The sequence below is a fragment of the Buteo buteo genome, chromosome 4 (assembly GCF_964188355.1).
Source record: "Buteo buteo chromosome 4, bButBut1.hap1.1, whole genome shotgun sequence".
NCBI classification, from domain to species: Eukaryota; Metazoa; Chordata; class Aves; order Accipitriformes; family Accipitridae; genus Buteo; species Buteo buteo.
This window is the reverse complement of record NC_134174.1, coordinates 63,926,598-63,948,379: the sequence shown is the minus strand read 5'-3', so window position 1 is coordinate 63,948,379 and position 21,782 is coordinate 63,926,598. Positions and strand designations below refer to the sequence as shown.

The window sequence follows — 21,782 nt, the reverse complement described above, 5'->3', positions numbered from 1 at the left end:
GAAAACTATGATTAAAGTATAGTTGTTTAAATCTGAGAAATTAAACAAAAATCAAATTCATAGTTCTCACATGAATCATACTATGACACTACAAATGCGTGCTAAGTCATAAGATTTAATTCCTTTAAAGACAAAATAACACATGCTAAAGAGATGAAACTAAAACAACATAAATAGTATCTGATTCCAATTGAGGACCGATTTTCTGATTGGTATATACTCACTATCTTTGTACTCTTCTAAAGAAAGATTCATTTCAACAAATCTATCAATGACGGTAATAATTATTATAAGTATTATTTTATTTAACAGCAGTTTTGTATCCACCACATATTAAATCTGATTATGTAACCACTTCTTCCTCTGACTTGCATTCTGAATGTCTTCCAAGAACAGTGTTCAAATATGCTGAAACATAATGAAAAAAAAAAAGGAGTAAAAAAGATAGATGTAGAAGGCAGATCTTGTCTGTGTGAACAATCCAGAAATACTAAGTAAACCATTAAAGGAAAGTGACTATATAAAAAGAAATCACTTTTTTTTTTCCATCTTCAGAAAGAGCTCAGCTGCTAATTAAATTTTTATGCCAAGACTCATAAGAGAACAATTCTCTTCTTTTTTTGAAGCATCACCGATCAGTGACTGGATACGAGATTTCACTAGGTTGAAGGCAATTCCCTATTAAACAATCATGAGGACATACTGGTTTCTAAGCTGCCTGACACTTAGTGATTTATGTTCCTTCACCCTAACCAAAAGTACAGTCTATTACTATTCATAAGCTAGCACAAGCTTGTTTAAAGGACTAGATGTTATTAGAAATGAATGTAGTCCTTGGATAAAGAAAACTAGTTCCCAGACATTTTCTATTATGGCTGAAAATACAAGCTCAATCATATAACATCCCATGGTAGCAGGTGGGCAACTTAGGAAGCTTACTTTGTATTAGTACATGAAATTTTAGTATTAGCTTTTTGGCCTTACATTTTCTGCATGTTTACATATTCATCCAACATTTTTAACAGTTTAACAAGCAATATTTTGAATACTTCAGCCTGATAACATATATTTAAGACATAAAAGGACTTCCATTAACTTCAAGAGCCTTTAACTGTGACCTTCAAAGCAACCAAAGGGAAACAGGAACCCTAATTCCATTAAAAACATCAGTGGGGAACAGGTGCCCAAGTGCCTGAGGTTGCTTTGGACACCCCAACATTACTGCCTACAACACTACACTAAATAAAAATGTCTGAGGACACAAGCACTTTCTGGTCACATTAACTTCATTTCCATTTAACAGCATGTATCCCTTTAAGATAATTTTTATGCAAGCACCACATCACAGACTGATCCAGGTAAAAGTACACAGGAGTTTTGTGATAATACGGACTAATATTTTTTTTTTATGAAGCCATTCAATGGTAGTGAATGAATCAAACATTGCATAAATATCCTCACATAGTCTTTGACCTGTGCTTCCACCATGGTTTCCATCCCCCCTAAGTAACAGCAGGGTATTGTTTAGCACCTCACCTTATTGTTTTAAAAACTGCTTACAGTAGCTACCGTTCCCTGGCATTCAGCAGCATGAAATCAAGCAGCAATGACATTTGGAAGTTGCTAAGATCAGAGAAAGAGCAATAAGCAGTACTTCACTGGCAAAGCTGGTAAGGTAGAAACCTTTAAATATTAAGAGTAGAAAAGTATGTTCCCAAACTAGCAACAAGAACAGGACAGGAATAGGACAGATGTGCCCAGCATTAGTATTGTATCGTTGTGTCCTGTTAGAGCAAGATAGAAGCTACCAGCAATGAAATCATGACTAGCATTCACCTCAGAAGCACTTACTAGCCTTACAAGGACTGCCACTGGCCAACAGCTGCATTTTCAGCGAGTAACCATATGAAATCACACAGGGGCTTTGGGTCTGGCAGTCTAGGGGACTTTGATATCTGCTTCGTCAGAAGAGTTCACAGCACGTTGGAAGGTTAGGGATTGCTTCCTGGTTTTGAGCATCAACTAAAGGACGTACGGGGGGGGGGGGGGGGTGTTGGGGAGGGCGGGAGGGTTGGGGTTTTTTGCCTCTTGCCTGGTCTCTTGAAGACAAGGCTTGTCCCAAGTATCAAGTGACAATAACTAAGACAGGACAGAGGAGTACACATGGCATAACAAAGCACCAGAAGAGAATGAACATGAACTTGTGACTGTGATACTCAGTCTTTTATACCAGATACCTAATGACCAACCCTCCTCTTTCCTAAGCTTCATCTGTTGATAAGCAGATCTGATCCTAAAATGGCTTCGGATGCAATTCCTCATTAGAACAAGTAATGAAGAGAGAGCAGGTGTTCATAAACCTCTCTTATAAATCACCTCTGAGGGCTTGTGGAAAACAAAGTTTGGCTCTGAACACCATTCCCTGACTGCAGAACTCGGTGTGAGCAAACTCACCACTGCCTCTCCACAGAAACAGGTTAGCTGTAACTGTGCTACTGGAACTCCATTGTGCACTTTCTTACATGGCTACTTCCTTGAGTATTCTCCAAACTGGGTCTCAAATCTAGTAGTAAAAGCTTTTGTAGTGTACCTGCCATGTTAAATTGTGCAATCAGTTGTCCTAACACTAAACCTGCAGAGTTGTGAGCAGCATCAGTGATGCTGAAATTGGTAGGGCTCTGTGTAGGTTGGCCTAATTACAGAATATATACACAATACATAACTCAGAGCTTCTCACGCAACAGATTTGCAGTCACATTTTGAATGAAGAGCCATAAAGCAGAACACATCACAGGGCACAACAGCTGTGGAGATAAGAAAATTATATTCTGAAAGAATTTGCTTTAGGGGTTTCCAACAAGTGACACAGGCTAAACAGAAGGAGCCCAGTGCTTACACTGGCTGGGTACATTGCGTTGAACACCGCTTATGCGCACCACCTTTACTCACATTTGGATCCAACACTCCCAACTTACCCATTCTGAAACATATTAATAGTGGCAAAAGTATTCATGTCATGTTATTTGATATACCTGGAGAGAATAACTTATTCTCATGCCATGAGAAAACCTAATCTTGTTTATTCCCTATAGGTAATTTTAAGGAAAAAAATATCACTTTTTAGTGGTTATTTTAGGAACTCCTGCAAAGACAGACAAAATATTAAAAGCTTGAAATGGTCTGTGCCTGGAATGCAAAATTAACAGAACTGAAGCAGACAGGATAGTGATGAGGCGAGATGAGAAACAATGCCTGTGGTTTATCACCGTCATTCTGCTCATCACAGAGTTGGAGGAGCTCAGTTTCTGAAATGCTGCTGTCTATGCATATTAGCATGATGAGATAGCTTTGTGTTAGCACAGAGGTTGGCATAAGGAAAGAATTCCAAGTCATTTAATTTCTAAAGTAATTTGAGAAATCTACAGTTCCTCACCCATCAAGACGGGAATTATGTATTGGGGTACAAAAAAATATGACCAAGGCCCAATTATTAATGGTGAACTGTACTTTCACCAAGGAAGAAGCTGACATGAATTAAAAATATAACTTCAATAATATAAACTCTAGTTTTGATAGAAAGAGGAACTTTCCCTATAGTTAAGGCATAACACTGGGTATCAAGAGATTTGATGTTTTCTGCGACTGTTTTACAAGACAAGGTAGGGCAATTCATTCCAGCAAGCATCAGTATCAGTATCAAAGCAAGACTCCTAATGCTGTAGTTTGCTCATTAACTGCGCTGGTATTCACATTTGCCAAGTATGCACTGCTGACAAGCATTCAAGTAGGAAAGCAAAAGCTTTAACTTCTCTATGGAAATCAAAAGCAAAGAGTTAAATTCTAAAACATATTAGAATTTATATTGCAATAGATATTGATTGCATAAGAAGCATGTACATCAGAACAGAAAATAACGTTTTATTGGTTCTTCATAGGCTTTGATGGAAACGTTATTATAACCATCATCTTGTAACTGCACTCTAACCAATTCATTAATTTACATTCACACTAAAAGATACAAAAGTAGCTGTATCAATAAATTATCTCTACCTTTTTAACAGCTAAATACTTTTACTTCCCCATACAATGCCATGCAGTGTATACACCTACCGCTTCTGATTAATAATCTATAATCCAAATATGGAGCTTTATTGGGTTTGAGTGTCCTGCAGGAGACAGGGTAGTTAATATTCACCAGGAACACCCTACAAAGATAATTCAGAAGCTGTTTTTATTGCTATAGAAATGAGAAGATCTGATGCCTCTCTTCACATGCAGTAACCTTCTGTTTGCAGGCACAAGTATTTACGAAGACTGAGAGGAATACTGGCAGAAAGTAAATGGTAAGAAAAATGTTGCAAGAAGATTGTCTCATTCAGTCCCTATTCAATGTCCAATACAGCTCTGGGAATAGTGCACGCTGATAGAATTTTTTACATTTCTGTATTTTTAAGAAGCTAGAAACAAAACCTTCATACCACTTCCTGATAACATTTGATAATCTAATCTGAATGCATACAGCTTTCCCCACTTTTAATTCTGTGGGTGCACTTTTATGTAGAGAGGAGCCAAAAGTCAATGGAATTAAATCATGGGACTGATAAGGGCAAAAGGCAGGGGCAATATTTTTGTTTGTTTGGGTTTTTTTTATTTAATGTCACTGGCAAGTAGAGAACTGGTTCTCAAGGGTAGGTTTGGCTTCAGATGAGTCAGTATCACTTGATGTAAAATATTTCTGAATATTTTAAATTATCTAGCAATTGCAGTGTGACATTTAATTAGCACATATGCCCACATTAGCCCTTCAGATATATGAGAAATCATTTTGATTAAGAAGGGATTGAAAATAAATTCTGATGCAGTTTTAAAAATATACATATTACCATGGCTGTCATATTTCCCAGATGTGCTGAAAGAGGAGAGTTTCCAGTATTTTTTTTCAGTCTTACTAGCAGGTTTCCCAGATTTGCCTCATATATCCACTGATGTGACAAATATATATTGGGGTATGATTCTTCCAAAGATGAATGGCCACCCTCTTTACTCTCCTTGCACCCCAGTCAGGGTGAGCTGTACTATTACTGGGCCAACGAAGCCAACCATGATGCGAGATGTTCTTCAAACAGAATATGTCTAACTAGATGATGGAGTATGTGCCAGTCAGCGTCTCTCAATGATTACTGAGCCACTGGACCCTTCTCTGATATAGCATCTGGGGTTGTATTTATAAAGGCTTCATCAGTTGTACCTGAGATTAGGCTCAAGTCTGCTACAGCGCTTGACTTGAGCTGCATTTACCCACATGGAATATACATATGAATAGAAAGAGGTTAAAATCAGACCCAAACCCTCTGCTCAATTTTTTTCTTCCTTGTTTGGTCCAAATTCAAGAAACAATATGAATTAAATGAATCAGCAAGGAGGCAACAGCTGGGGAGTCTGGGCTCATTTAAAAGCTCAGATTTTGAACTAACAACAATGTAGATTCATAACAGGAGTCCTGCAGCTTATGAAATAATATGTAAATAATAGGCAAATGTTCTTAGAACACCTAATATGAAATAGTGAACCAGCAATCTCTTCACAATGCTGAAAAAAAGAGAATAGCCTGGAGTTTTAGAACCTAATGTTAGTTGCCTTAGTACCTAAATTATACCCTCTACTGTTTTCTCAGTCCCTGGCATTTGAACTCTCTGGGTAAACCATTTCCTTCCTGTGACATTATTTCAGTCATACTAAACCTAAGAGGAAAGGGAAAGGATTATCTGCGCATGCACGAACAGCACAAGAACAAGCAATTGACATAGCTAGCCAGTTGTTCTTCTGCGCCTGAAAGAATCCAAAAACTTCCAATCCATATATTCTCCTTGCTCATGGGCTGAGCACTTTGAATGCAAGTAGCACCAAGTATCACTGAGTATCAATTGCCAGAATGAAGTGACTGAATCTAGAAAACTCCCATTTAATGAGAATAAAAATAGGTATACAGGCATTAAACTACTTAACTAGCTTAGATACAACCTTTTCATCATCATTTCTTACAGAAGCAGAATATTTGGAAATGAGCAAAGTGAAAGGAACAAAGAGGGAACAGTTGGTCATGCTGCATTGCAGCTTTGAACAGAAGAGCAGGAGATAAGAGTGGCTATACGGACACAGGAAAAAAACACTGCAAAGTGAGTCAAATGGACATATTTTGGCTTGGTTTACATTTTCAAAACTTTCTTTGACCTAATATTGAAGGTGATCTTTGCATCTTTTGCTTACTGGTCAGCAGAATACAAAATACACCATTCTGAAACAAAAAGATATTTGTTTTGGCAGTTAGCTGCTCTTGAAGCAGTTCAGTTCTCATGATCCCTGCTCACATGGAGCAGTGGTGCACTTCAAGCACAAGGCAAGCAGGTCAGAGCTGCTACTTACTATGTCAATGTACAATACTTAAGGCAATCCAGTACAGCTGCACTACTGTAACAGAGATAATCAACAGTGATAGTCTTACAGAAATAACAGATACCAACAAAGAGAAAACTATTGGCTACTGTTTTCATTGCATTATCTCTCATTTTAGTTAATAAGAAGCATGATTTATAGTATTAATTGTTGCCTCTCTGCTCTATTTTTATTAAATATACCCTATAATGTAAGCTATTTCACAAAAGCCATTTTCATGTGTGTGTGTGTTTGGGGAGGAGGGATTAGAGAGGAAATCATCAGTATATGAACATTGATGTAGCCCTTAGAAGTTTCAAAGTTGGTAGTTGTACATTATTCTAAAGTGAAAAACAGAATTCATATTACAGGCTTAAATCACCTAAGCACATATCAATAATGAATGAAAACACACTACGGACAGTCAAAATTTTGCTTTTTATGTTTTTTAATGCTTGTTTTTATTACATCTCAAGCTGTTTTCAGCCAAACAACTCTCAACAGTTCCTCTGACAACTATCCTAGCTGCATAGCAGTTTGACTGAGCTGAGTAGTCTGATAAAGCTTCTTCTGTTTTCATACCTGTGTGCCACACTCCTATTGACTATAGGTTTGGACCCGAAATGAAAGTCAGGGATTAAAGTCACAAAGATGCTGAGTTTCTCTTAGTGACCAAAGCTCTCCCTCTCAGTTATTTCTGTCCTTGCATCACTCCTTCTCCAGAAGTCCTTTGGAGTTCACTGTTACTTCAAAGCTTCTCCACCCCTTTCCCTCCTGAGATAGCTCTTTAAGATCTTGCTTGGAACAAGGTTTAGTTGGAAGCGTCAGCTTGGCCCTAGCAGCTTATTCAGGAGCAGTGTCTGCAACACATTAATATGTTCCTCCATGCTGCAGGCTCTTGTCTCCCTTCAGCCACTGCCACCCACCCAACCTCTTCAAAAGCCCCATATCAAAAACCTACCACTTCTACACAAGAAATTTGCTTTCTCACTCACTCAGCTTTTCGCCAGAACCTGAATTTTAATAATATGAACACAACTTGATAATTTGCTGCCAAGTAATATTTAGTCTAGAATGTTTATTATGTGAACATTTATGATTTGTATCCCATTCACTATGCACCAATGTTCCCTTTAAACATATGATGGATAGACAGAGACATGATCTTGAAAGAGGACCTGTATGGCAGTGAAGCCTATCACCACATAATGGTGTACCTGAATAAAAGTGAGGATTAAGTAGCATCAAACAAATTTTCCACAACTAGAGCTAAGTGCCAAAACACATTCTCAGACCGTTTTTTCGGACTAAAAACTCCGGAGCTGGTAAGGAAGTGACAGAGGGGAGAAATTCTATGGCCCAATCTAGAAGGCTCAATCAAGAGTTTCTTTATTTGAAATTAAAACAACTTTTGGTCAAGCAGGGATGTATCATTTTAACCCAAACTGAAGTGAAATATTTTGTTTCAGCATCCATTAAACTAATTTTAATAAAAAATGCATTTAAAAATGCACATTTTTAAGTAAAACACTTCAGTATTAATAAAGAGACACTTTTTTTGGCCAAGTTATTTACTACATGTAATACAAATTTGCATGCTATTTTGTTCCAGTTTTTCCTTCGTAGTTGCTGAATGCAACGACTTCATTATTCTCTGGGAATAAGAGACCTGCATAATGATATTCACAATCAAATCCAACTATATTAAAATCACTCAATCCAAAAACACTTGTGTGAATAACTACATGTTCCAGAGCATTAATAAGGATTTTTTTTTTTAAAAAAAAGCTATAAAGATATAGTAATGGGGAATAGGAACATCACTTTTAGCATTTAGTAGCACTCACTAAAGTCCAATAGCAATAGTCACACGCCTGTAAAGCATCTTGGACGCTAGATGAATGGAATTATTAATGGCCTCTCTGCAGGCTATGAGAGTACAGTCAGGCTATTAGATCTGTTCTCCCATTAGTGAAAATTGGCAGCTAATGAAAATATAACACTTTATATCAAATGATACTCTCCTCTGTTGTTTTTGATTTGCAAGGCTTCACAACACTTGGCAGGGTGCCACAAATCCTTCAAAGTTGAAATATTTCTGAGCTGACATTTACACTTCCATTATAAATTCTAAAGAAGTAGTAAAACTTTTCACTCAAAAGAGAGTAAAATGTTGAACTGCAAGATTGCACAGTGAAACATTTCACCTAACTTAGGATTTCATTTCCCCCACAATCTCATCAGTGCAGAATATTTAGAATGTGGTAACTGGCATGGCGCTATCCTCCAGCCAGAAGGGATTACCTCAGGGATCTGCTCAGTCTTGGCTGAAGTATTCTCCAAGTAACTTTGAATTGGTTAACACCGATTCCTTTTCTAGCCATCAAGATGAGCCAAAAATCTCTTACAAGAAATTTTGCTTTAGTGGCTTTCAACTTTCCCCTGCACACCGGGACACTCTCAGGCAGTATAAAGCTCAGTCTACTAAGCTGATTTTTGCCAGCTTACAAGGCCAGCTAGTCTGTCTCCTCGCAGCCGTGCAGCAAAGCAAAACTTTATGTAAAATACTCCCAAGATACTTTTGTGTAAGTTGCTTTTTAAAATTTCCATCAGTGGAGATTCTACATATGCCTCAGGCAACCTATCACAGCACTCAAAGGTCCTTACAATTAGGTTGTATTTCCCCACACTCAGCCTAAGTTTCCCTTGCTACAAGTTTAAAAATCTTTCCTTTCTGTACATTTCCCAAAGACATGAAGAGCAGCTTGCCTTCTTCATACATCTTTATAGCAGCTGCTTACATGTGAAGATCACTGCCATGTCTCCCAGATTTCTAGATTAAACAGTTCAATTATTTCTATCTTTTCTCAGAAAAGGTGTTTTCTATACCCCTCTCACCATCTTTCTCACTCCTCCCCAACTCTCTGAAATTCACGTACATAAGTAATCTTAATCAGTCACTTACGAAAGCACCACTTGTAAACCCTATTACTCTAGCTTATAGCAAAACAATTCCCACTTACTGCATTTTATCTATATGCTATTTTAATTTAAATTCAGTGGTGTTTTAACAAGGAAAATATTTAGCCATTTGGATAGTAAAAGCTAAAAGTGTTTTGTAATGCAGACAAATAAACAAATACAATATACAGTGACTGTAGGAACCTGATTCACAACAAAGAAACTTTCCTAATCTAGTTTTCTGCAGAATCATATAGATCAGTCAGAGTTTCTTGCACAGCAATGACTTGTGGTCCAATGATCACAAATTTACCATTTACAAGGCAAGGGAAAAACATGAACGGAAAGTACCTTAAAACCCATATAAGGGTGAAAAGCTTAGTTCAAGGGCCACATCTGATGACACCTTTGTCTCTTCTATGAAGACAATCTAATTGGATCACCTGAAAGCAGTTACTCAGGAATCAGTGAAGCTTTCTTTAATCATTCAAGTGTAAGTGCCTGATGTTCATTAGTGGATCACAACCAGTACTTTAACTAGGGACATATGTGTTATCTTTAGCTTTCTCTCTTTGTCCACTAATTCTTGTCAATATAGATATGGCACTCAAACATCCCCTGTTCAGTACCAGTACAGTGCTTACTACAGAAAAAGTTACAAGGAACACTAAGTGTAATCCTTAGTTCACTTTTAGCATCAATAATTCTGCCAACTATTTCCGAGTACTCACTTTTCAAAGTCACCAACAGATTGGGAGACTATAAATATCTTGGTTTACCGTACCAGCTACGAATGTATTCTCAGCAATAAGAATGTACTTTAATAAAAAGTCTTTGCCATAAGAAACACAGTTTTGCCACAGCTTGACTGTGCTTACATCAAAGTATAAGAATCAATTGTTTTGAAGAGAAGTTTCCCTCACAAAAAAACCTGTCAGTCTTAGTAGCATTCTCACTAGAAAACATCCTCAATCAGGGCTGGGAGAAGATAAATACAAACTGCCAAAGTCAGCGAGTAAATAGGATTCAATGAGAAGAGACACAAAGTCACCATTTACTCCTCAAAAATCTGGAGCAGATGCTTTGGCGTTTACAATAACATCCTTTTTTAGCATGTGTTCAGCTGTGAGTTTAGCCATGGACATCAACTGTAAATCTCATCTTATTAACAGGACAATTAGAATTCCTGCCTTTAAATCCCCGTTCCCTGCCCCGGAACTCAGGGAAGACAAATGAAATAAACTTAGTTCCACAATCTAAAAGTATTGATACAACAGGCTGTAAAATAGTCTATCTTTTGCACAGACCAAAGTCTGAACAAAATTCAGGCGCACTTTCTCCTGAATAGCTGTTATCTAAGTCAGTAAAATCCTACCCTAGTTTCAATAAATAAAATAAGAAAAGAGTGGAAACAGAAGCTTCAGCTCAGTGGAACAGCAAGTACCAAGTGTCTCTGTTAGCTTGGTGATATTTCATAGATATTAGGACAGGCACACAGCCGTTTTGTTGTGTGCTTCATATTACACAAGGTATAATAGGTATTTATGGCCTTCTGTTTTTGCAGTAACCTCTCAAGGATGCAGAGCTGAGCAAAGTTAAAATTCGGGTTACTTTGTGATGTATCAGCTGCATTCACCGAGCTACAGAAGCTCCATGGCATTCTAATTCTTCCATCACTTCAAAGGTATAACAGACTGCTGAGCACTGGAACAAGTCTGTTGCTTGCCACTGGAGCTCAATATGCAACCTTTGATATATGTTCTCAGATCCTAAGCACCAGAGAGGCTAAGGTTTTTTTTATAGCAGGGCTTTCCCTTAACTGTTCATTAACCCTACTCAGTGAACTAGACTTCCACCTGGGCCACGAAACTAAATCTTTCCCTCATTTTAGTATCATCAAAATTATGGTTTACACTACAGTACCTATTTTTAAACAGCTTAGTAATCAAACATGATGTTCTCACTTCCTATTATCATTACTATTTGTGAAACTAACACTGAAAAAGCTCCAAGCATATTCAACATTCAATGAGTTTGGCTACTGTCCACATACCTCACAACAAAGAATTTATCACTTAAATGAACAAAGGGTGAGAAAAAGAAGTATTACTCTCCCTTTCTTGATGAGAAATTAGGGTACAGAGGAATGAAGTCCAAGACTTTCAAGATCAGAAGCCAAAAATCAGGTTCTAAACAAAGTCAGAATTACGGGATACTTAAATCGAGAATGTAGGACACAAATTGAGTATGTAGGACACAGAAAGACTAAGAAGCTCATGTGGCCAAATACCTACTTCGCTTTGAAATGTTCAGCTAGAGAGACTAGGCTTAAAAGGTGCTTTGAAATCTTGGTCCAACTGATTTGTGTAATTTGGCAGCATCTGTGTCAGCATTAGGAAATAAATCTTAACGTCTCAGAGTGGCGATTTCTTCTCAATACCATTTTGCTGATATTACCTACAGATCTCTGACTGCTCATGATGCTCAGCTCAGTGTATCCTCCAAAAATCTGGTAGATATGACAGAGAAAAGGCAAGTGCGAACTGTGAGAAAAGTAAAGCAGAGTGCAGCATTGTGGAATTTCCTCAGCTAATTGATTTTCTGTCTGTGTTAACAAGACAATACATAGTATCATTTATGAAGGCAACATATGCAGAATATCCAGAAGATCACAACCCATGACAAAGAAAGCTACTTGAAAGAGCTTTCCACACTAAATAATTTCATGCATATTCATAACTTCATTAAAATCTTAATATTGTAAACTTGTAAGAAACCCAACATGCACAGAATCAGCTTTTATTTACTTAAACCAGAGTCCAAACATGGCGCACTCATTAAAGATGTCAGCATTAGTCAATACTGTACACTCACATGTGTGTAATATATATGTATGTTAGCCTGCAGATAAACATTTATTCCCAAGGGAGGCTGCTAATGAGACTGCGCTGTAGGGAAGATATCCAATTACTCTGAATGACATTTATATTTTAATCACATCACACTCACTGAAGAGCTCAAGGTTTGATGAAGCAATCCTTGAAAGACTGTCTTTTAAATCAATTAGACAGCTCTAGAAACATCAGCGATATGCTGTTGACAAGTCATTGGGCTAAATATACTACAACACATGCAAATTCTTCTATCTTCCTACCAAGACAATGATGTGGTCTTCTAAAACTTCTGAAACAGATGAAAAAGTTTTCCTTGTAGGAGACACCTAAAGCAGAACAACACGTATTTTCCTAAGAAACTAAGACATCCCTACTGGCAATTACAGGCACACTCTCAGCTACCACTCAACGAATTTTTAGGACAGATGAAGAACTTTGTTTTAAGGGCATCACTCCTGTGTACAAATACCAGACTTGCTCACAGATCTTTTTACAATTGCCTTAACTCGATAAAACCAAACCAGTCAAAACAATTTGCTTTCATCAAGCATTCAGTAAGCGACAAATGCCACTGCCCATGTGGAGCAGCTGAAAGACTGGCCACGTGTAACATGCTTTAGCATTAATCAGGCGTCTTAAGATGCTCCAGATCATAGGAATAAGTACAAAATGAAGAAAACAGAGATGCAAGACTCTAATTCAATCATTCTTCAAGTTAGTGTTTCATTTCTTCTATAAACATATACACGCTAACAGTTGTTATATTAAACAACAGACCATTTCTACTTCTGAGACCTTACATGAAAAATGTCACTTTAAAAAAATCCAGTTCTGTAATCAGATATATCTTAATAAATAAAAAACTAAACAAACAAAAAATACGAAGTGAGAATTGATTAAAGTCAAGGTTTAATTGAAACAATAATTGAAACTGCATAATGCAGTAACAATGTAATGGTCAAATTATAGCATGAGAATGTTCTTTGCCTAGTAAGTAGCAAACCACCTACACTCATTAGGATCATTCAGCCCAGTCAAAAGGTGTAAGGCTAAATATTTTGAAAACTAAAAAAAAAATGAATTTGTTGATGTTAAGGAACTGGGAAAAATTGTAGGGCAGAACAGAAATATCACTATTCTCCTTACAGTTTGTAACTTGTGTCTCGAGAGCTATTTTGCTGAAGGTACTAAAAGAACATCTATTTACCTTTCCAGTACAGTGTGCATCAAGCATGTTTTTGACTGCCAACAGTTGTGTTTGGGTTTTGTTGTTGGGTTTGGTTTTTTTTCAACTCCTGCTTCTGAATTTCAGGCAGCTCTAGTTCTAATAAATCTCTCCTAACTAATCCTTCCTTCAACAGTAGTAAATCCTAAGGGCTAAAATGCCCTTCAGCACAGATCTTTGTGAACACACAGGAGCTTGAGTTGCTTAATTTCAATACCTAAACCAGTCTTTAATTGCTAAGAACACAACATCTAGAAGTGAGTCAGTTGTCATCATTATCCTCCCTGAATGTCTGTTGAATTCATCCAAACCAATACACAACCATCAAAAAAGTGTATTATTACTTGTGTTCATTTGCATGATAGAAGAGATCTTAAATAACAAGTATAGATTTTTGCCTTTGGTGGGATGACTAAAGTTGTTAATTATGGTAACTGGGGGGGAAAAAAGGTTGCCAGTCTTAAGTATAGAAAATATGGCTGTTGTTGCTGTAAAATACATTCAAATTGGCAATACATTCAATTTCAGCAATCATCAACATAAGTTTTCACACCTCCATTTTTATGAAATGACATTTATCACCAAGCTAAACTACAACATGGAATATGCACCTTTTTCTTTTGCATTTTATGGTACAAAATATGCCAGTATATTACTCTGAGTTATATTAATCAGTAGGCTGAAGATAAAGAGACATCTGGGAGGCACAGATGGTTCATGATTGGCAAACAGCTATGGAACCATTACCTTCAAGGTCAGACTTTTAACACTACAAAGGCAGATAGTGACCCAAAGCCATCAATACCTTTTCAGAATGAACTAATTCTTTTCAGTCCAGTTCCTGGTGGGCAAGTTTCTATGTCACAGCTGGCATTCACAACAGAGATAATCTCAGACCTACTAGCCTCAAATCATTGATGTTAATGGCATTCCTTTCCAAGGGAGGTGGGAACTGTACATCCTTTTCATTCCTAGAAATAGGTTCTGCAGTAGACCTTACGTTGCTGCTGCATGGATTCCAGTTCCAGGGCTTCCAAATCCACCAGTAATTGTTCATTGTTGAAGAGATATTTCAGTCAACTCAACACTCCATAAAAATCCTTACCCTTCTGCCTACAAAACCACAGAAAACACAGTATTTAAGCCCCTAAAACACTCAGATTTTGAAACTTTTATAATTGCCTCTTTAGAAAAACTAAGACAAATATTGAATACTATTTCTATAGCAAAAGATTACTTTGGTGTTAAGATTATCTGAAGACAAAAATTATTCTTCTGGTCTACCTAGAGATTATATTCTTGCAACCATTACAGGCAAATAAAGTGCAGTTCTTCATGAAACTAAGCACCAGCCTGGATTTAGAACACTGTGGTGTTCAGTACTTTTAGATGTCAATGACTGCTCTAAATGACCTATTACAGTGTCAAAATTATTCCGCAGAATTCCAAGAAGGCAGGAGCTGAGCTATCTGAAAATGTGAGAAGTGCTTGCACAGGCATTTGCCATTATGGCAACTCTACCAAAAGCTTTTCCTTCAGCCACCCCTCAGATGATTTTAGAACAACAGCATAAAGAATAGTGAAAATTACAGAATCTTTTAAAAGAGGAAATGAAGACAGAAAACAAGCATAACCAAGAAATTACTACTTATAATGGGTCATGATTACATTACATGGTAATAAGCTATATGAAGAGATCTCTTACTGGAGGGTGCAAGTGATGAATTACACAGACAATCACAATGAACAGAAAGGTTCTGATGCAGCATCAGATTCTGAGGTCTTTGCTCACCTTTTAATTCCATATATTCCAGAAAAGAGTTCTGCTGAGAGGAACAGGTCTACTTTCAAAGTAAGATGCAACTGAACTGAAAGGTATCAAAGGTACCTTACAGGTTTTTGAAGCTATCAAAGTTTATCCTAAAATAAAGTGGATTACACTTACCAAACATGTTGCAAATCAAAAGATTTGCATCAATATTCAAGCAAAATGAGCACCCAGAAAAAACTCAAATACCAGTAAATCGTGCAAGTTATTCATTAACCATGACAGGATCAAAAAGGAATGGCATCAAAGCATCCCAGTATCACCAGCTGTAAGTCAGTATCACGGCTTAATAGATGCCCTGTACTATTACTGCCTGCACCTGCGACCAACAGCATCCATCGTTAAGTAGACAAACAAGTAAACAGTATCAGAATCGATCCAGTTTCTGTGATACTGCCCAGAGATCACAAAGATTGAGAATACTCAAACGTTAAGCAACTGAAATGCAAACTTATATGAAGAGTGGAACTTTTCATTGTTCAAATGCGTGGAGAACACAAACTGCCAGGAAGAAGAAACAGGTACAGCCCTGAAAAGAAAGGGGGGAGCCTGCCTGGAGTACACAGAGCAAAATAAAACCTAACAGCCTCCTCCTAAAGAAGGCAAAAAGAAAGAGTGTTCCTGCAGCGATAGCTGCACATCTTTCGGCAACCCGACTGTCATGACTTTCCTTCCCACCCACCAGCGTGCAGATATGCTTCTCAAACCCGGCTGCGATCCATTACATCTCACGTTGAGCCTGAGGTCCTTCCTCGGCTCCAAGCCGGAGCTCTCCCACCGAGGGTCCCTGCCCCAGAGCTCACCCACTGCGGGTTCCCGCTGCTGCAAGCCAGCTGTTGAGGTGCGTTTACAGCCTCGGCAGACGAGACCTTACGGCAGGAACTATAATCGTCCAAACGAAACCAGCAGCAGGTTTTGGGTTGGGGTTTGGTTGGGGTTTTTTTTGGTTGCTTGCTTGCTTTTTGCACGCTTCTCTCGCAAACAGTAGTTTCTCCGACAAATAAATTTTCCCGCGGGTCTTCGGCAAAATCCCAGGGCAGAGAGGGGGGCTCCCCGCTGCTCCTTGCAACGACTCACCCCGGGGAAAAATTCCTTCCCCAACCCCGGACGGCGGAACGGCGGCAGCGCTCCCCGCCTCGCTCCGGGCTCCTGAGAGGGCCCGGGGGGGGGCTCGCCCGCCTCACCGCCCGAGCCCGCCGGCGGGTGGCTCTCCCTCAGGGGCTGCGGGGCGGTTAACCGCCGTCAGCCCGCGCCCCCAACCCCGCCTCACCCCGCACTCCCCCGGCCCGGCGATCCGCGCCCGGTTGTCAGGAAAGACTCGGGCGCCAGAGCGGCCGCGGGCGACGAAGGAAAGTTGAGGCGGTGTCGGCGGTCACCCGCTGGAGCCGCGTCCCCCCCCCCCCCCCCGCCTCGCCTCCACCTCCCCTGCCGCTGTCCGGCGGGTACTCACACGAAGACCCCGAAGAGCAGGACCCGTATGCCGATCTCGATCGCCAGCTCCCGCATGGTGGGTCCCGGCGGGCTCCGGCAGCCCCGCGGCGCCGCCTCTCATTCCCCGCGCGGGGCGGGAGGGCCGGGAGGGGGCATCCGGGGCAACTCCGACCGCCTTCACGCCGCCCGCCGGCAGCCCGCCCCGCCGCCCTGAGGGAGGGCGGCCACCGCGCAGAGCCCCGCGAGGTGCAGCCCGGGTCCCTCCATCCCACACCCCCCCCCCGACCCCCGCCTCAGCGGCCGCCCGCCCGCCCCTCACGGAGGCGCCGCGTCCCGTCGGCTGCGCGGGAAGCGAGGAGCGGGCGCTACCGCCGGGCTGACACGGCACGGGGGGAGGGTCCCGCTGACTAACGCCGTGTGTCCCCACGCGGGGGCCGGGGGATCCTGGGGATTTCCCCTCCCTCCCTCCCTTCCCCGCCCCCGTGGCGCTGCCGAGCCGGAGCCGCTGCCGCGCCGTCCCACCCCGGCCCCTCGGGACCCCTCTGCGCCACCGGGCCCGGGTCCCGCCGGCCTGAGGCGGCCCTTCGAGGCGGCCCCTGGGCTTCTGCCCCCGCCTAACGCTGAGGAGGGGTCCCGGGAGCCCTTCGGTGCGGCGCGGAGAGGGTCTTTTTTCTGTCTGCTTTAAGGCAACGCTCCCCCGTCCGTAGCTGGGAAGGAATGAACCCGCTGGCCGTCAGCGCAAAGGGCTGCCATTGCGTCCCGTGGCACAGCCCTGCAGCGTGCTGGATTTTCAGACCGCCTGGGTACGGCCCGGCTCCGGTGAGGAGCGGGGCTGGCGTTTCTGTGGTCGGCTCTGGTCTCGTAATGACACACCGCGCTCCCGAAAAGACGGAGAATAAAAAAAAAAAAAAAAAAAAATAGCCCCCAAAATCGGGGGGGGGGTAGCACCACTAGGCACCGATACAGCGGCTGTTCACGAAGACTTAAACTGCTGGTCGTTTGTGCAACGGGCAATTACATACCAGACCACTCATGCTGACACTGAGCTTGGCACGTTTACTTAATCTTTGCATGAAGGATTAACGGCGTTTGAATACTTCCTGCAGTATGTATATAACAGGCTTTCCACCCATTTAGGCATTCCTGCCATTTTAAACCCTACATCTTATTGTTAATGCAAATAACCCAGCATGTCACTCCTGCTTCGCTTTGTCAGATTCTGCCCAGTATGTGATATTATAGCCTAAATGTGCGTTTAGTTCAGCGTCCGTTCGTTCCCAGAGCCGAGCCCAGCTCAACAAACGGGCAGAGGAGGTAGTTATGTGGGACTGCAAATTGCTGGGATGGGAGAAAGGCAGGAAAACAACCATGGCCTTGGTTTACTCCTGTGATTCCTCCAATCCATCCTCCGTTCCTCCCAATGGCAGGTTCTGAGCCACCCTAATCCTTGTATTGCTCTAGCCTAGTTTTGCACAGAGTTCATTTAACTTCCTCTCTGCATGGAGGGATTGAATCCTGAACATCTTTATTGTTCAGCCTTAGGCCACAAAATGCAGCAAAATAATTGACATTTAAATGTATTTAATTATATGCTTTCTTGTGGCCTTGGAAAGCATGTCCTTCAGGAAAGCGTTCATAGCTATTAATACTGCACATAGTTACAAAATAACCATCAGTATTGCAGTAGGGATCCAATTCACTTTACTACATGATTATTGCTAGAGAATTAATGCCAGAGAGGCTTTATTAAACCTATCTGCTTAATATATCCATGAGGCATCAAATAGAAGCTTTGAATTCTGAATCAACTAACACGTAGTAAAGCTTTTATTGACCATGTTTGTGGAAGAACAGAGGCATAAGCTTCCGTACTAATCGTATCTACAGATAACTACACCAGTGCTAAATTTGTTGCAAGGAGTGTGACTGAAGCCCAGAAAACACAGGTGTGTGACTGGCATTGGAGAGAACACTTCAAATGTTAGTGTTACTTAAATGAGATCTTTCTCCCTTGTATGCCTTATTTCACTAGTTTTCAAGACAGAGCTTGGTCAACTATTTATATTCTGGATTTTTTTAAATGTGATTCTGTTTCAGGAGACAAAGATAAATTGTGAAATCTCCATCACCAAGCTAGTGGTGGTGGTGGTAAACGACGTCCCCTTCCTTTGAGGACACTCGATTGGTTTGTCTTCTATTGTCAAATATTTGTACTTCCTCTAGTTTGTGCCCCCAATGACTGAATGTGTGCATGTACATTGTTGCTAGGTGTGCAAAAGAAAAATCTTTGGTTTCATGAATAGTCCTTCCTTACAGAAATAACCTCATAATTTGTGTGAATCAAGCCAGTCATGAAATGAGGAGCTGCGGGGACTATCAGATAGTGCTGGCAGTCTGTACTGCAGTTACCGGTTCCACACAAACTGTGGAGGAGGCAGGTGACAGAAGTGAGTAAGCTGTGTTTGCTCTGCTTGAGCATCTAGACGCCATGTATATAGTGTTGCAAGGGGAAAGAGTTACCAGCCGCACATCTTTTTCCCTTTTCATTTTTGTCCTGGAATTGCATGTATCTCTTCAACTGTGTTGCCTTAGCCTGTGGATCCTTCAGCCCCTTTGACTTTGCTACAGTACCTTCACTACTATCCTGCTACAGAAGAGGAGATTTTCCTCACAGATTTGTACTAGCACTTGGAATCACACAACTCTTATCAGCAGAGGTAATAAACAATACTAGTTATAAATTAGAAATTAAACAAAATTTGTTCTGCTGCAGCTATCTGCTTGCAGTGTTCTGATTCTCCAATATGTATCAGCTGATGGTGATTTATGAAGCATAAATACTTCAGATTGATTTTTTTGAAACTATACCCAGCTTGCAGCTGGCTGCTGAACAAAACTTGCTTTGACTTTTAAACCAAATATGAGTTATAGGGATAATTGGCAAGGAACAGATTTCAGGCTACATTGTGGCATAAGCTACAACCCTGCAGTAGGAGCAGTGCAGAGTCACTCTGCTGCAGCAGATTCGCAGAGCAAACCACAATGACCCTGGGAAGAACCCATTTTCCTATTCATCCCATCCCTACAACAGGCACAGCAGGTGCTCTCAATGCTGGTCATCTTAGGTGTGACTGCAGCGGAGAGAGAACTGATCCCACTCAGATGGAGGTAGCTATCAAGCCTTTTAGGTGGGTAGCTAGGGTTCTCAGTGTTTTTCTCTCAGAAGGATTAGTCTCTATTTATACTGACTCCAGTTGGGGAGCAGAAAGGAGAAAGCTACTTGAATTCTTTCCTCAGCTGTATACTTAGAAGGAAGGCTGAGCCACCTGCAGCCTACTTTCAGCCCACAAGGAGATGTTCACAGGTAGAAACAGCTGCATAGCTGATACGGCTTTTCTGGAGGTTACAGCTCCTTGCCAATGCAGCAGGATGTGTGTGTGCTTCTTACCTGCCTTGGGGCAAAACCTTGCAGCTCGTGGTAAACTGAGTTTAAAAAAGACTGATTTTTCCATCAAAGCAGATAAACTCTATCCTATCAAAAAGCTGTGGAAAACAACAAACCTGGAGCAAAAGGGACATGACGAAAACCTAAGTGGTAGTAATAACTGAAACTGCAGAAGCTGTTTTTTCTGATTGTTTCCTAAGAGCTTGTAACTCTTCGGGGATCTTAAGGACAAAAAAAACTCACTAGAAATAATGTTGTCTGGCCCATTCTTAGGTCTTGTAGTTGTGGAAGCTCACAAGTCCATGGAGTTTTACGGGCTGGTGATAGCTTTAATTCTTTATAAAGGATTCTCAAAAGTCTAACTTTTTTAGCCTTATGTAGCTACACGCACTGGTTAGTCAAAGTAAAATCACAGGTCTGGACCAAAACGCTTTTTAAACAATGCTACCATCTCCATCTATGGTTTTTTTATGGATTTCTATCAGAGACAAGTATTACCTATACAAATTGATAAATCAAGCATTTCCAGGTTGCCCAGGTAAAGAAAAAATTCACTGGTAGTGTTTCAAAAGTTGAAGAAAAACATTTCGATCCTAAGGAATGCATCATCAGTTGGAGAATTCATAGTTTACAGGAGGGGAAGTGATAGCAGGATTAATTTAAAGAAAGAGTATTGTTCAGTTACTTCACAATTCAGATTAATACTTTTTAACAACCTCTGTTGTTCATATCACTGCAAAAATGTAGAAGATTGTAAGTCATATTTAAGCCCCATTGAAGTTGACAGGAATCTTTCTACTGGTTCAGGACATTGAAATCTGTCATATATCTCCAAAATGAAACATAACAAAATTATCCTGAAAAATTCCTATCATTGTGCTTGCTCAAGAAATTCCACTCAAAACTAAATTTCACAAAATAGCTCATTACTATCATTGATAGAAAACAAAGAATGTTTTCTATTAGGACTTTACATTTGTTCATTCTTGAATCATTTAAAGTAGTAATTATGCTCACTCTGCTTCCAAACTTTTTTGGACAAAGTACATTTTTCTTCTTTTGTTCTTTCAATGCTTAGTATTAGTGTCTAATCTATGAATATAAATACAAATACTTTGGTGTGTTTTTTTACAAAATCACATAAATTAAATTATGTCAGAAATTAAAATAAATTTCAAATGGAAGAGCTATTTAGATCCCCAAAGTGTACCTGCTGGTTGGAAACATATAAAAGTGGAGTATCTCCTGTATTTTAAATTGCATCACTTTCTTCTTCTTCTTTTTTTTTTCTTTGAAAGAAGAATTTTGTGGATCTAGGCACTTTTCAGAAGTCCAGGTTTTCATTGTAAGGATCACGTATGTAAGGGTCAGCACTTGCAAGTTTGGGGCCCATCTGCACAGTAAAACTAGCCCATTTCTTAAGTAAAAGTTTTCTCAGACTTCCTAACTCTGTCTGGGTTAGCAGAATGCAGTGGAAGTTGATTGAGCTGCACGCTGAGTATACCTTACACATGGGTTTAGGTGGCATATGTGTGCAGTCAGCTCTTTTACCCGAATGAGGTAGCA

The 21,782-nt window shown here is 40.3% G+C and overlaps 1 protein-coding gene across 1 annotated transcript in view; it reads right to left on the bottom strand.

Moving 5' to 3' along the window:
* The window catches only part of PLPP4 (phospholipid phosphatase 4), a 66,256-nt gene extending 49,339 nt beyond the window's left edge, over positions 1–16,917 (bottom strand). The window contains exon 1 of the mRNA XM_075026517.1: positions 16,791–16,917. Coding sequence (XP_074882618.1) covers positions 16,791–16,846 — 56 coding nt within the window. The 5' untranslated portion in view covers positions 16,847–16,917. The remainder of the gene's footprint in view (positions 1–16,790) is intronic.
* Between the last annotated feature and the right edge of the window lie 4,865 nt (positions 16,918–21,782).